The 15,000-nt window shown below is 41.5% G+C and overlaps 1 protein-coding gene across 1 annotated transcript; it reads left to right on the forward strand.

Moving 5' to 3' along the window:
- Positions 1-3,262: 3,262 nt before the first annotated feature.
- On the forward strand, positions 3,263-5,070 carry LRATD1 (LRAT domain containing 1). Its single transcript, XM_084262123.1, has 2 exons — positions 3,263-3,347; positions 3,964-5,070. The coding sequence occupies exon 2, from the start codon at positions 4,001-4,003 to the stop codon at positions 4,853-4,855; it is 855 nt and encodes a 284-aa protein (XP_084118249.1). The 5' UTR covers positions 3,263-3,347; positions 3,964-4,000; the 3' UTR covers positions 4,856-5,070.
- Positions 5,071-15,000: the final 9,930 nt, after the last annotated feature.

Below are 15,000 nucleotides of genomic sequence, written 5' to 3' on the forward strand. Positions count from 1 at the left end.
TCTACTGGATATCTATTTTGTGAAACATTTTGAGAGTTTCCACTGTAATAAATTAAACATAAATGCAACAGTGACAAAATACTAAGGATGGAAGAAGGCAGAAAAGCAAAAAATAGCAATGGAAAATTGCAAGTGCACTCCCCCAGCATAGACTAGGACAGAAGCAGATACAATGATGTACCAGGTTTCTTTCCTATGCTCAGTCTGAGGCAAAAAATGTTAGGGATAGTAAATACGGACTAGGGTTAGTAACATGGCAAATTGCCATGTCCTGGGGCAAGGAGAGATTATGACCCTGGTTAATGAGGCTGAAGCTGGTGTGAAGAGTGATGCTGCACTGCCAGTGCCGTGGTCGAAGGGCAGCCAAGCCTGCACTTGCTGCCTTGCTAAACAAGCCTCCATGAACTCCTAGAAGTAAAGCATCGAAAGGCGATGACAAACATTAATCAAAATAGCTCAGATGAAACAGTAGGCCCCAGCAATGCACTTCTGTGGACACTGTGCACTCCTTTTGTCACATCCTCTAGCATCAACAGAAGCCTTCAAACTGAGACATTTATTTCAAGCGGTTCGTTTACATTTCAAGCAGTTGGTTTACATAATTTCTATGACTTTTTTCTGTAGTGCCCTCTAATCACAGTTTTATATAACTGTGCTTATAAGGTTGGTGTTTGTTGGGTTTTTTCCCCATTTTGTTTGTTTGTTAGGATTTTCTCAAGGCAGCTTCTTCACACTTCATGATTTAAAATTGGGAATGAGGAGAAACTGAGGGGGAAAATCCTTCTTGAGCGATGGAGGTAAAGCATGAAGCACCGGAGACAGACTGTGCATGCAGCCTAGAGAACTGAAATGTAATGAGAAAACGGATGTTGGAGGTCTGTTAAATAGAGGTCACAGAGAGACCTGGACTGTAAGCAACAGACGAAATACCCTCAATTGAGCAGAGTTGGAAGATACAAAGAAAATGGTTAAAATCAGTGGGAGATATTCCATCTAGTTAGAAGCGCGGAGGCTTCCTTAGACCCAGACTCCTTCCTTCTGCACCTGCAGTTTGCTGAAGCAGTCTGTTCTATACTATTTTGCATGGAAAAGATGAAATAATGTTTTGTTTGTTTAGGACTATCTAAAAATTACTCCACGTAGCCTTGATGATTGGCAAATGTGGGAAGTGTGAACTGTGTGAGTGCAACCTAAAAAGATGTAGACTTTAAATGGGAAAAATGTTAAGTGTTTAGAAAACAGAAACTGTTGATGAAAGATGTACCTAAAGAAAATGGCCTTCAACTTGGACTAGTTTAACAATGAAGCACATTAACAGTTGCAATCAAAATAGTCAAATACCGTATTATGGCCTTAACTATGAATCTATTACAGTGTTTTCATAACTTCATTTAAAATGCTGCAGTTGGCGAAGGTCATGCCATAAAAGAAAATGTAATTTCTGACAATCACTAGAAAAGCAATTACACAATTCCAGAGATTAATAACATCCATCTGTTATGCTTAGTCCTGTGAAACTTTTAAATACATACATTAGAGTAGAATCCTTTTCTTTATATATTTTTTTTCAAATTCGCTTTCTAACTCTACAGACCCTGAATGCTGCATCTTTAACTGCTGTAAATCAACTTAATTCCTGTGAGTCCCAGGCTGTAGCCCCTGGGTTTATGAGACATGGGAAGTCTGTAACCATTAACAGATTAGTATAATTGGCACAGTGAAAAATAACTGATGTCAGTCTTGGAATGTTGTATCACTAAGCACACACTTTTTTCTTTTCCATTTATGATGTGATGCTTTTGCATATGTTTAAAAAATAATGAGAACAAAAAAATGATGTTCTAGAAAGACAGCCATATAAATATTTGAATGGAAAAAAGAAAAGGGTCAGTCAAAGCAAACATGTCTAACTAAGAAACCTGGTATTTGACCCATATGAATATAGGTATACAACTTGTACCCTGAAAAACTGAAATTCGCTGTATTTATTTAAGGATGCACGTCTCTCTATCATGAGAACCAAGTGATGGCATTATTGTTCTCAGCTAATTAAACCTGAACATTGGAAAAAAGCCAGCAGTGAAAAAATACATTATCCACAAATACTGAAAGTAGAAATACTTATGTCTGGATTACAAAACAATTTCCACTGTGAAGAAAGCAGTAAATTTACGTCCAGATAAAAACAGTACTTTAATATGATTCATATATGAACCAAAGGATGTTATTAGATTTTTTTCATGAAGTCTCTTAAAATATTTAAATTCTCACTTCTCAGAAGTTTGCATGATTAGTGCACCAGAGTCGGAACTCAGAAGAACTAGGTTACAGTCCTATCACAGGTTGCCTTACAGGGAAATCGTGTGTATTGGTATTAACTACTACAGATGACAGATTGTACATTTCACACATTTTAGGAAGGGGTAGATTGCTACTGTCAAGCAGTCTCATTTTTCACTGGACACAAGACATCTTCTGGTCACATATGAGGACAACCCACAGCCGGTGCTTCATCCGTATGTGGAAAGACAAACACAGGGAGTCATCTCACCTCAAGTCAACCACCTAAGGCTCCAACGTCCCATCTAGGCGACGCAGGAGACGGGCCCCTCCTTAGGGCGGTTCATCCCTTCCTAGAACAGGCCGAGCAACAGGCGAGAGGCACAGCCCTCTGAAAATGCACGTCTCTCCGGACCACAGGGATTCCGGAGGATCCGCTTAGACCGCACAGGTACCCCTGAGGAGGCTGAAGTTAGGCGAGGGGCGTCCCCAGCCTCGAGGGGCGGAGCAACGCCTGGACACGTGCAGCCTGCCCGCGGAAGCCCGGCGGGTTCTGTTGTGGTGCTTCTCTCTTTGTGATGGAAATGATTTTTGTGCTTTTATTCCCCCCCTCTTTTCTTTCCTTTGGGTGCAGGCATCGCTCGGCAGCGGCATACCGCGGTGGACACGCTTTGTAATCCTGCCACTTGGGGAACCCCTCCTCCTCACACCGAACCGCGCCGTGCCGCGGCCCCAGAGCCGGCCCGGGGGTGACCGGGGCCGGCGGGGCCCTGCACGGCGGCAGCGGCGAGGCCCGGTCGGGCAGTGACGCCGCGGAGCCCCGCTACTGCCGCCGCCGGGCGCAGCGCGGCGCGGCCAATGAGCGGGGCCGGGGCGGGCTCGGGAGCGGCGCCGCCGGTACTTAGGCTCGCCGGAGGGGCCGGGCAGCCCACAGCGGAGCGGGGCGGCGCGGGCGGAGGAGCTGGGCACGCAGCGGGGAGGACGGTGCTCACCTCCTCTGCAGCGCCCATGGGGACAGGACGACTTTAAAGGAGTTTGGGGGGGGTTCTGGCGCTGGGCTACCACGGGTACGGAGCGGGGCGAGCGGGACCCTTTTGGGGGGATGCTGATCGCCTGCTCTTTCCCTGCTCCTTGTTGGGGTCCCGGCCGGGCTGCGGGGATCGGGCAGGCAGGGGTGCCAGTTCCGAGGCCGTGTGCTCCTTCAGCCGCCTTCCCCCGTGAAGCGCTGCCTGGCTCGGTTGCGCGCCGGCGGAGGGAAGGGCTCGGGACCCTCTGGGCCAGCCAGACCCTCCCCGCTCCCCGGGATCTCTCTCCCCTTGCAGAGCGGGGAGATGAGGCTCCCAGAGCAACTCCGTCCCTCCGTGCGGAGCTGGCAGGCGGCGGGGAGCCTCCTCCCGCGACAGCCGGCCGCTCTGGGACTATGGGGCTCGGACAACCCACGCGGCTCGGGGGAGACGGGGCTCTGCCCTGCCCTCCACCTCGAGGGCAGGGGAAAGGATGGGCGCTGGGAGTTTCTCCTTTGCATGGAGGGGAGGGCACGAGCGGGGGAGGAATGGGGACTTAGAGCGGAATTGCTGAAATCTTTTGTATGTGCCTTGCTTTATTTTTTCTTTCTTTCTTCTCTCTGTTTGCTCTCCCCTTCTCTTGTTCTCTCTGTCCCTGCTCACCCCACCCTTCCTTCAGATCCGGCGATTCCTGCCCTCGCCTCGCCCTGTCATTGATGGGAAATCAACTGGATCGCATCACCCACCTGAATTACAGCGAGCTGCCGACCGGGGACCCCTCGGGGATCGAGAAAGACGAGCTGCGCGTCGGGGTGGCTTACTTCTTTTCGGATGAGGAGGAGGACCTGGACGAGCGAGGCCAGCCAGACAAGTACAGCGTGAAGGGCTCCGGCAGCCCTGGCCAGGAGACGCCCACCCACCACCTCCACCACCAGCTGGTGCTGAACGAGACCCAGTTCTCCGCTTTCCGCGGCCAGGAATGCATCTTTTCCAAGGTCAGCAGCGGCCCCCAGGCTGGGGACCTCAGCGTCTACTCGGTGTCAGCCCTGCCTGCCCTCTGCAAGCCGGGGGACCTGCTGGAGCTGCTCTACCTGGGGCCGTCGGAGCACCCGCCGCCGCACTGGGCAGTGTACGTGGGCAGCGGGCAGATCATCCACCTGCACCAGGGGCAGATCCGGCAGGACAGCTTGTACGAGGCTGCCGCGGGCAACGTGGGCCGGGTGGTGAATAGCTGGTACCGCTTTCGCCCGCTGGTGTCTGAGCTGGTGGTGCAAAACGCCTGCGGGCACCTGGGCTTAAAAAGCGACGAGATCTGCTGGACTAACTCGGAGAGCTTCGCCGCCTGGTGCCGCTTCGGGAAAAGGGAGTTCAAAGCCGGGGGGGAGCTGCAGGCTGCCGCCGGCACCCAGCACCAGCAGCAGTACTATCTCAAGATCCACTTGGCGGAGAACAAAGTGCACACGGTGAGGTTCCACAGCCTGGAGGACCTAATACGCGAGAAGCGCAGGATCGATGCCAGTGGCAAACTGAGGGTGATCAAAGATTTGGCTATAGTGGATGGGAAGGAATAGGGAGTTAGCAGGGGTACGTGGCTATCTTCCTTCTGCCCTGCCCGGGGAGACCAGCCTGCCGCAGAGACAGGAGGCTGCACCCTCTTTCCGTGGGACGCGACTGGAAGCAGGATCCATGGCAACATTCCAAAAAACCAGCATTCTTTACACCCATAGCCAGTATTTTGTTTGGCTTTTAATAGCATTAATGCTGAAAGAGAGAGAGAGGAAAAGGGGGGAGGTGCAGGAAGGCTGTTCTCAGAATATGTGGACAAAGTCTCCTGTTGATCAATGTTGACCATTCTAGCAACATGCCAATAAAATTTCAAATTGAAATTTTTTTTAAGTTTTATTTCATGGCTTTAATCCATGATAAGTTTTAAACATCTGGGGCCATGGATGTGGAGCTAGCTAAATGAGTTTCTAGCTAGTATTTGCCTTGCAGCCAACCAAAAGCATCAGTCATACTTTGCTAGCTGGGAGGGAAAGGTGGGGGGGTTGGGAGGGAAGGGTAAATGCCTGTTTGTTTTGTTTCTCAATACTGTTGCTTTAGCCTGTAGCTGCAACCCAAATTTTGTCCCAGACAACTCTGGCAAGATACTAACAGGGAAAATGCTTTCACATTTCTGGTTGAAATCTAGCATCTAAAATATTTGTTGTCTTTGCTTTGTGTTTGCAGCTCTTCACTAAATGTCATCATAATCCATAAGCTCTTACCACCTCTTCCCACCCTCCCTGCTTTTTTTTTTTTACCTTTCTGGAAAAAGTTGGTGAACAGCTGTTTTCCTAAAACTAAGTGCACTGGTTAAAGGAAGTGGTGTATTTTGGAGAGGTATACTCAGTGTTGCTCCTCAGAGATCCAGCCTCTAGGATCTCATGCTTGAGCTGTGGATTTGTATCTCTGTAGTGATTCTCACTGCACCACTGCTTCAATACCTCTTCACGCACAGGTCAACAGAATCCTGCAAGAAAGAAATAGGTTTGAATTCTGCATGTTGCCTCTTCAAAACAGCAATTTATTGCGTATCTACAATTCCACTTAAAATAGATGTAATGTGACCAAGTTCATCTTGTATTTCAAATTCCAAGCAAGTAAAAATCCTGTTCAGTCTAAGTTTAGAAATCCACAGCTGCATTAAAAAGATGCCTTTTAATGTGATGTGAGCAATGCCTTGTCTGTATTTCAGATCCTATTCACTCGTTAATTCTAAGTTTTGAAGTGAAAGATCAGAATATAAAAAAATATTTTTTAAAATCTAAACAGATTAAGCATACTGGGGCATATCTAGAGCTGTCTCTTTTTTTAGTTATTATTGAGCTGCATACAACTTGTGTTGAGCATTTTGTCTTTGCATGTTTCAGTACTGGAAAGAAAATGCGTTTGTTTTTGTCCCCTCTTCCCCCATCAATGTCAGATGGCAGAATAGAAGTAATACCCCTCTTCTGTATATACAATACACTCCACCCCCTATCAATGTACTGTGTCCTGGCTCCTTTTTGTATTAAACTATGTCATAAGCAACCTTGTTGCGATAGTAATTTCATTTCTATGAAGCGTTTGTCTCCTGTAGCTGAAACTGTGAGGGTGGAGTGTACTTCACTATAATGAAAGTGTCAGCATAAATATATTTATTTTTTTAAGTAACAAAAAACAGCCACTGAAAGAAAAAACTGGAACTGCACCCTTTCAGTAAAGGTCATTTAACTGGCTTTGTGTTTGCTGATACATGTAGCAAAGTTATGTGGTAATAGGTGGTGTTACTTTTATGTTGTTCCCCTAAAGTACCTGGTTAGTACAACATAGGGTAAAGATATGAAAATGTGAATTGTCATTACTGTCAAGCTACTGCTGAAATAGCCTCAAATCACAAGGTACCTTTTAATAAATGTGTACTCTTGTAGCTTTATATTGGAAATACTTGCTGTCTGATGATAGCTTTCTCCCATAATGTGAACAGAGTCCTCTACATAGCTTTTGTGTATCATAATGGTTATACTGCATTAGATCTCTCACATTGTCTGTTGGAACAGATTTCCCTGTATCGCTTGGGGGACTGCAGAAAGGCACGGGCTTTACACCCTTTACTTTTACAGAAAATTAAAAGGTAGGATAAGGCAGGGTGAGTGGAAGTGTTTTATTTTCCCCTCATAAAAGATATGCATTAGAAAGCTGGGGTAGAAAGAAGCAGGGAGACTTATGTAAAGAAAGAAAACGCTTTTCAACACAGGAGGAATATTTTGGGATTTTTTTTTTGTTACTGCTATTTTCTTCGAATTGCTCTTAGATTAGTAATATTAGAGTGGATCCCTGTAAGAAGAGCATTGCATGCCCTCACTAGTGAGAACTTAAAATATGCTGGCTTTAAACTTTTCACTGTGCTTTCCAAATACCCCATCACTCTTTCTAAACAGCCATTTGAACTCTGGGGATTTTTATAACCGTTTACTAACCTGGTTTGTAAGTATGGCAGTTTTCCTTGGTTTACCTAGCTAGCTGTATTTTGCAGTTTGTAAAGGGACTAGCCTATGCTTCATTATTCAAGCTCTAGCAGAAGTCTTTGGCATTGCTCCAAACTTGTACAAATAAAGGTAACAACAAGATTAAGGCCTTAGTCCTTTCTATAAGGTCTGGAGAAAATACATTGCAAATATTCACAAATGGTATTAATGTGGATTGCCATGACTACATTCAAGTGGCAGTCTGTTATTAACTACAGAGATACCCACACAGACCCTTTTGGTCTTTTCTTCCAATAGATTTCAGCCCTGAGTTACTGACAGCAGTCAGGCCCTGATTCATAGTCCATTGAAGTTAATGGAAGGGCTTGCACTGACTTCAGTGATCTTTGGATCAGATTTTATTGTTTAGGAGGTGGTTAAAATTTGTGGCCCTTGAAGTGAGATTTAAGCAGGCATTTCAGAGACCAGAAGGGATGCTTTTCTGAGATGGGAGCCAGTGGGAACAGTCAAGACTGTGACAAAAAGCAAACAGACTAATCCTGGAACAAACAATATTAATCTGAGGTGGAGGTAGGCAAAATAGTGAAAAAAGACCAAGTAAAAGTGGGTATAAAAAGTTGTTCAGTGCCTTGAAACAACAAGTTTTGGATCAAGAAGGCAGGGGAGCAGTCAGCTGTGAGAAAGGCCATGATGTGAATGACTGACAGGTAAAAAAGGTAATTGATTATACTCGTCTTTCAGGATCAGTGACCTGCCTGAGTTAACATTTCCATTTCTAGCAGTAAAGATATTGACAAATTATATTATATCTGTGGAATCTATTTACATCCTTCAGCCTAGCTACCTAGGGTAAATATTTATATCTTACACATTGCTCTTGAAGTACTAACTTGTAATATGACTGCAGTATTAGGATGCTTTGCACATCATTCTTTTGTGTTATGTTTCAACCTTTTTAGCTTTCTGTTAGCTAGTTGGGTAGTGGTTTTACAGAATCCCTTTTGCTTGGATATAATTTTCTTTGGCTCTTCAAAATACAGCCTCAATTGCTTTGAGGCTAACATTTTACTAAAAATTCAATTCGAGCCTTTGTGGTATGTTTTACTGTCATGATCAAAATGTTTGCTGGTTATTGGCTGTGCATGTAGGTAGAGGACTGTAAGGGGGAGTAGTAGCAAAATAGGTTTTGTCCAATTTGGTCTTCATTTTATGCTTTCCAGGTTACTGTGTCTTCATTTGTTAGGTTTCCCACCCTCCCCTCCAAGTCATTATGGTTGCACAAAATAGAAAAAAAACAAAACATCATAGCGTATTTTTTAGGGCAATATGCTATTGATCCAGATATGGATTTCAGATTAAAAGCAGGATGTAACAAGATACAGCCTTCAAGGTGCGACAAGAAATTGTCCATGATCTGTGCTAGGGTGTGCATAGTCTTAATTATCCTGCCTCATTTGTTTTAGTGTCTTTCATATTCAGGTAAGTGATATGCAAAAATCTGTCACAGGTCATAGACCTGTTTATATGATGTGTTGAACATCTGTAACTCCAACCAATCTTCGCTGGAGTTGAGAGAATTCTGGACCTTACTCAAGATGCACAGCTTGTGGGATCAGGTACCTCAGCCCACCTGGTTCCCATCCCTCTCTGCAGCCACACAGGAAGGGACTGCTACTGCTACTTTTAAGATTTAGTTGTTTTCTATCAAACATTTCTTCTAGAGTAGCTTAAATGTGATCTGTCCATAATTATACTTGCCTGTGACTAAAAAGTTGTTGCTGCTTATGCTCTGCAGTGTGTATTCTGCATTATAGCACAGGAGAAAGATTAAAGTCCTGGTCCCAAAGAATTAATCCAGAAATATGTGAGGAGTTATGATTGGGTTACCATGCTGAAGACAGTTTCACTGCAGAATTAGGGTCTAGAGGATAATAATATATGACTAGAGTGTGATCAAGTGCTGCTGATAGTTCATGAGTGTCAGTGTTTACATGGCAAGTCTGGAATTTATTTGCTTACTTTATTATTATGAAATATTTAACTTTGCTGTACTTTGAGTTCAAATTTGACATGTAAAACTGCCCTATGCTCATGGATCCTCTGACACAATGTTAGTTTAATCTGTCCAATTTTTTTACAGATTTATTGTAAAGAAAATTAATGAATACTGGGATCAGATACTTTACTGAACTGCTTGTAAATCAAAAAGAGGGTAATGTAGGTTGGTAAAAGGCAATGAACTAAGAATCTTCTCTTACTTGTTTTATCAGTGGATTTACTCCAGATTATATAGATACAATCTATACAGATATAAACTACTAGCGCCGTATTTATTTTTTTGAGGTGGTTGTGTCACTCTGCATTATCTCTTTTGTAAAATAATATTACCTTGTCTAAATAATACAAATCCCTTGTGAAGTTCTATTTTTTGTATATTGATATACCACCGTGCCATTGAAATTAACAGTTACTTTAACCATATCTACCTTTGAGAAAGAAACTAGAATCTATAGGATTTATAACTGAGCAGCACTTTCCTGTCTTAATTTTAAATATTTTGCATCAAGCACAAACATATTCAGGTAGATGTATCTCGAGGAGTCATAGAATTTACATTAGCAGAGGCCATTCAGATTAGGATTATGCCTTGATATGGTGACACTTTTTTTCCCCCATATGTTTAATCTGGGGCTTTGAGGCATTTCTGGTGGTGATCTATGTGTGTAAAATTGCTTGCCTCTTCCAGTGTTTGCAGGAAAATCTAGCCCCTTCATTTGGCGTTTACTTTGGGCTAAAATCAAGGAGCAGGACTAGCCAGAATCAGGACCTCACTATCAACCTCCTACAGAATTCAGTGGAAGGCTTACATGCGTGATGTCTACCAGAAGGGCCTTAACTGTATATTCTTGCTTGTACAGATAGTAATCGTCTATGCAAATTGGCATTTTCCTAGGTACAGTGGGTTAATGCTTTTCAAACATCCCTTTGACTTTCTCTCGTGTGTGGCTGTGTGGGTATGTGTGTTGGGCACAAATACAAGACTGGAGTTTAGTGTATGGGTTATGGGCTTCAGCCTCTGAAGTGCTATAGAGCTGGTATCTCCAGCTATTTTGACAGGAACTCAGGTTGAATTTGGAACCAATGTGGGAGAGTGCAGTTGCAACTTCAGGCTGTTCAGGGAAGATGTTCAGCGCTAAACTTGAAATTTTCTTTCTTTCTCTTCTCCAAGGTGCATGAGGGTGAGTAACTGTGTACCCCTCATACATAAAACCATTCACACTTTGGAGATCCATGCTACTGCCTAGTCAAAATAGGGTGAGTAAAATATGCAGTGTCTCATCATTTTCCACAGTTTAAACACTATTTGGATACAGAGTGGCATTGGCAATCTACTTCGAAAAGTTGAATTTAAGCTCAAAAACTAAGCAGCATAATGCTTCTAATTGGGAGACCTCGACCTTTCTTAGTAATTTCTATACAGAAGAGGTAAGAGCTTCTTCTCAGTTTGTATAAATCAAACAGTAACCCTGATTCAAGAAAATTATGGGGTAGAATTTGCAAATAAAGGAAACAAAGCCCAGATTTAGTTCAGACTCATTACTGCTGCTACAGGTAAAGAAATGACAAGTATCTAGCAGCATATGTAAATGCAAAGTGCTGCATTGTGGCACTTCTTCACAGCAGAATACTTTATGCCACAGAAAGAATATTCCTCGTATGTTTTTCAATATGAGTAAACATATCCCAATCTGGTCTTAAACCAGATCTTTTTTTCCATATGTTCCCATTGTTTCCATATGCCCCAACAGTCAGCTGAAAGCAATATAAAACTGAGTCTGAAAAATACACTAATTGTTTGTAAATATTTAAGCAGAAATTTATATGCATATTGATATATAACTAATAGAAATACTTGTATACAACATACATATGCATACTCTGTGTGTGAATTTTATGCATATACACACACACACCAAGTCTTGACTATTTTGTTAGCATTGGTAATAAATGGCAATCATTTCAGTATGTATATGTGCAACAGATGGATACCCAAGACTTCACTGACAGGATTTTAACACTATTCAAATATTTGTTCTTTAGGGTATGCCATGGTCTTCTGACATCAAGAGAAGTGAGTTAAATATGTGGGTTTTGACATATTGCTACTTACTGGAGGAAAAATATCAAGGAGCACTACACTTTGCAATAATGAAGTACCCTTTTAGAATGAACTGTGCTACTACTGACTTGTGTATTTATAAATAAAAAAATGCTCTAGTGAAGTATCAATCCATCTTTCTCTTTGACTATTTTAATGGATAGTGCCACAAAGGTTTTTTGTTTTGGTTTTTTAATAATTCGAATGTTTTTCCCCTCTGTAATATTTTTGAATAACACTGAAATTAGCTGTGTTTGGGTGTTCAGACATGCACAGCTATTGCTGTATAGTTGTTCCTAAGTAAAGCGGCATCTGGCACTGATATTTATTTACTTTTTTCATCTTATCTTTCTTTGATATGTTTATTTCAAAAGCTAAATGGTGGGACTTTGAAAAGCACTTACTATTGATTTGACTCTTTCTCCACTGAACTTTCACCAAAGTTATTTGGGTCATAGGTAGGCTAACACTGACTGCTTTTAGAAATCTTACCTAATAGATCTAGGGTGGAAATCAGTTCTTTCAAGACCTGTGAGTGCTTTGTGTGGACTGGATTGCCGAGAGTTCTATTTCCAAGTCCTTGACAGATGAAACTTCATTTCAAGAACCAGAACAGCCTAGTTATTCCATGGCCTCGCACATTAAGCTTTTATCTCACCTGATAAAAGATTATGGATGTTACTTTTAAGAATAGATTGTGCATCAAGTGGTAACTTCATTGAACAGAGGTACCTTTGATGAATGTAACAATATGAAACAACACTTTATTTACTGATATGACTAAGCCCTATTTTAGCTTTAAATTCAATCCTTGGTACGTGTTATGTCTGCCTACCTGATGGGCTTTCTAGATTAGTATTTCCAGCCTGTGCTGGCTTTATACCATTGATTCGTGAGTTATGTGTGATCAAAGGTCATTAATATTGAAAAGTTCACTTTAATTGACCCATCAACTCCTTTTAATTATGGCTATATAAAAGAGTGTCAAGTGCTAGGCCCCTACACAAAGGGTCAGTTAATATGCAGATTTATCCTAGAAGTGATATTGCCTGGATCCCATTAGCTCTAGATAAGGGCTGTAAAAGAATTTCCTACTTTCTTTCTCTTTCAAATTGAAGGAATAGGGGGAAAAGATTGGCAGAAGAAAAAGGTTTAAAAAAAAATCATGCTCAGCAGAAATCTTGAGGTTTTATATTTTTTCTTTGTATACAGATGAACTCAGGAACATGCAGATAAAACTTTCCCTGTGTTAGAAGCACAAATTATAGAAATGATACCCTTTAAATTTTGGCAAGTTAGAAGCTTGCGTATGTGCACTGTATAAAGGGAGTAATCTTTCGCTTTTCCATTTCACAGTAACTTTTCTTAACTCATAGGAACCCAAAGTTGAGTTCACTGTCTGCAGATAATGTACCCCAAGAGCAATAGAAATGTCAAATGTTTGCATACAGCAGCTGACCCCAGTACTGAAAATTTATCTTCAATTTCTTTCTCCGGAAATCCTTGATCTCATACATAACTTTGAGTTTTAATGACTTACCTGAGATTAATGTCCAAGATAACGTGAATGGAAATAAAGCAAGAACATAAAAATTTCGAAGGAAGGCTTTGTTTCATGTTCAGCTATGAACTGTCATATATTTCTTATTTCCTTGAAACAGGAATATGATTTCTATTGATATTTAGGGAGCAGTTCAGTTTGAAACATCCACAGGTCTTTTTTTCAAAATTCAGGTGTGCTTTACTGAAAAGAATACTAAGGAAAAGAAAAATGTACTGGTTTGAGTTTAATAGAGTTGTCATATGGGTAGGAAAACTCAAATACTATTTTTTAACCACTGCAAATCTTATATGAACTGGTTTCCAATTGACCAGCTAAAAACTGTGAAACACTTAGTTTTGTTCATAATGGTTAGTGTTTCACAAATATGACTAGTCAATTGTGGTGCCTCATCTTCTCAGTACTTCACTGAAGATCTCAAAAACTCATTATTTTTCCCAAATAATGTCAAACATCTACAACCTGAAAAATGAAGCCCCCAAGCAGACTGCAGTTGCAAAGTGAACATTGAAGACCATTTAAGTGAGGCTTGGAAAATATTACTCACATATTTTAAAAAGCTTTCATAGCTGTAAAATAAAACTTAAGGAAACGTAAATTCAATATTGAATTCTGCTAAACATTAAATATAACTATGATTTTTAAACATACAGGTTAGCACTGGTGTATCACTTGTAAAAAAGGTGGTTGCTAAGCAGTTTATCTTAAAAATGAACCCTCTGTATCTTGAATGCAAGATGTAGAGGTTGAAAAGATATACCTTAAATCTGATTTAGGAGCTAATCTATACCTTCTTGGTGAGGTTTTCATTATCATTCAAATAAATGTGTCTATGTATATGATGCTTATGGGATCTCTGTTATTACTTTTGTTTGTTTTTCTGTGACAATGGCTCTGTGTGATCACAGCTAACAACTAAAGGGATACTGGCATCTCTATTATCTGTACATTGAGTGCAATCATTAACTGTTAGTCAGGAAGAAGGCAATAGAAAAATCAATGCAACTTTGGTCAGAGGAAAAGTAAGCCAGGGTGGTAGTAGTGGGAATGATTCTTCTGCAAATGACATTTCATCCAGTGCATGAGTGGGGGAAATGCATAGCTGAGCAATGAAAATGCAACAGGGAATGGAGATAAAAATCAATTCTAGGGCTTATCAAACATACAAAATAGTATGTTGGAGATGGCATACATAATGGTCCTCCCTCTTGGGCCTGTAGTATCACATGAGCTCGACAAACAGCAACCAGTGAAATGCTCTTTAAGAATGTCCTTGCAATTCCCATGGTGTCAGTGTCATCAGGTTATGTAAATATAAAATGTGCAGTATAGCTGGTCAGCCTGGAGGCTTATCTTTTTTGGTTAGCTAAGAAGCATCCCATTTACTCTGAGATCTTAGAAAAATGCGAAGTTTTGTTACATAAAGATCCAAGTCATCTGATTTCAGTTATCAATATAGGGTTAGGCTTTTTCAGTACTTAATGGGAATGGGGTGTCCAAGCTCTATCATTCTCTGAAGATGCCTGCATCTCCATGGGCTATAGGAGGTATCTAGTGTAGCAATGCTTGTAGTTTATGTACTTTAGTTAAGTGAGATAAAAACTGACTGAAAGGTCCACTCCCCTCCAATTTTTTCATCTAAAAGTGGTATCTGTAGCCAAGTGACTCATCTAAGCAGTAGAGAGCCATGCTTTCAGAGAACAACTTATCCTCTCTCAGCACACGTCATAAAATCACACACTTCAATTGCCTTTCTTTCTGTTTAGTGCTTTCACAACTAGGAAGAGATTACTGCTAGAATAGCTAACAAAGATGAGATGGAAAAAAATATCCTGAAATTACACACTTTTTTCTCTTCCAGGAAGAACTTTGCTGCTTTGTCAAACCTCAGACTAGTAAAGCTTAGTTTACTGATTTGGGGAATGCTGTGTGAGCCCAAAAAATGACAGGCTTAGATAGATTGTAAATAATTGAGAAATCCTAATA

The sequence above is a fragment of the Gallinula chloropus genome, assembly GCF_964237585.1.
Source record: "Gallinula chloropus genome assembly, chromosome: 3".
Lineage (NCBI taxonomy): Eukaryota > Metazoa > Chordata > Aves > Gruiformes > Rallidae > Gallinula > Gallinula chloropus.

Coding starts and splice junctions, on each gene's coding strand:
- LRATD1 (XM_084262123.1), top strand. CDS start 4,001: ATGGGAAATCAACTGGATCGCATCACCCACCTGAATTACAGCGAGCTG.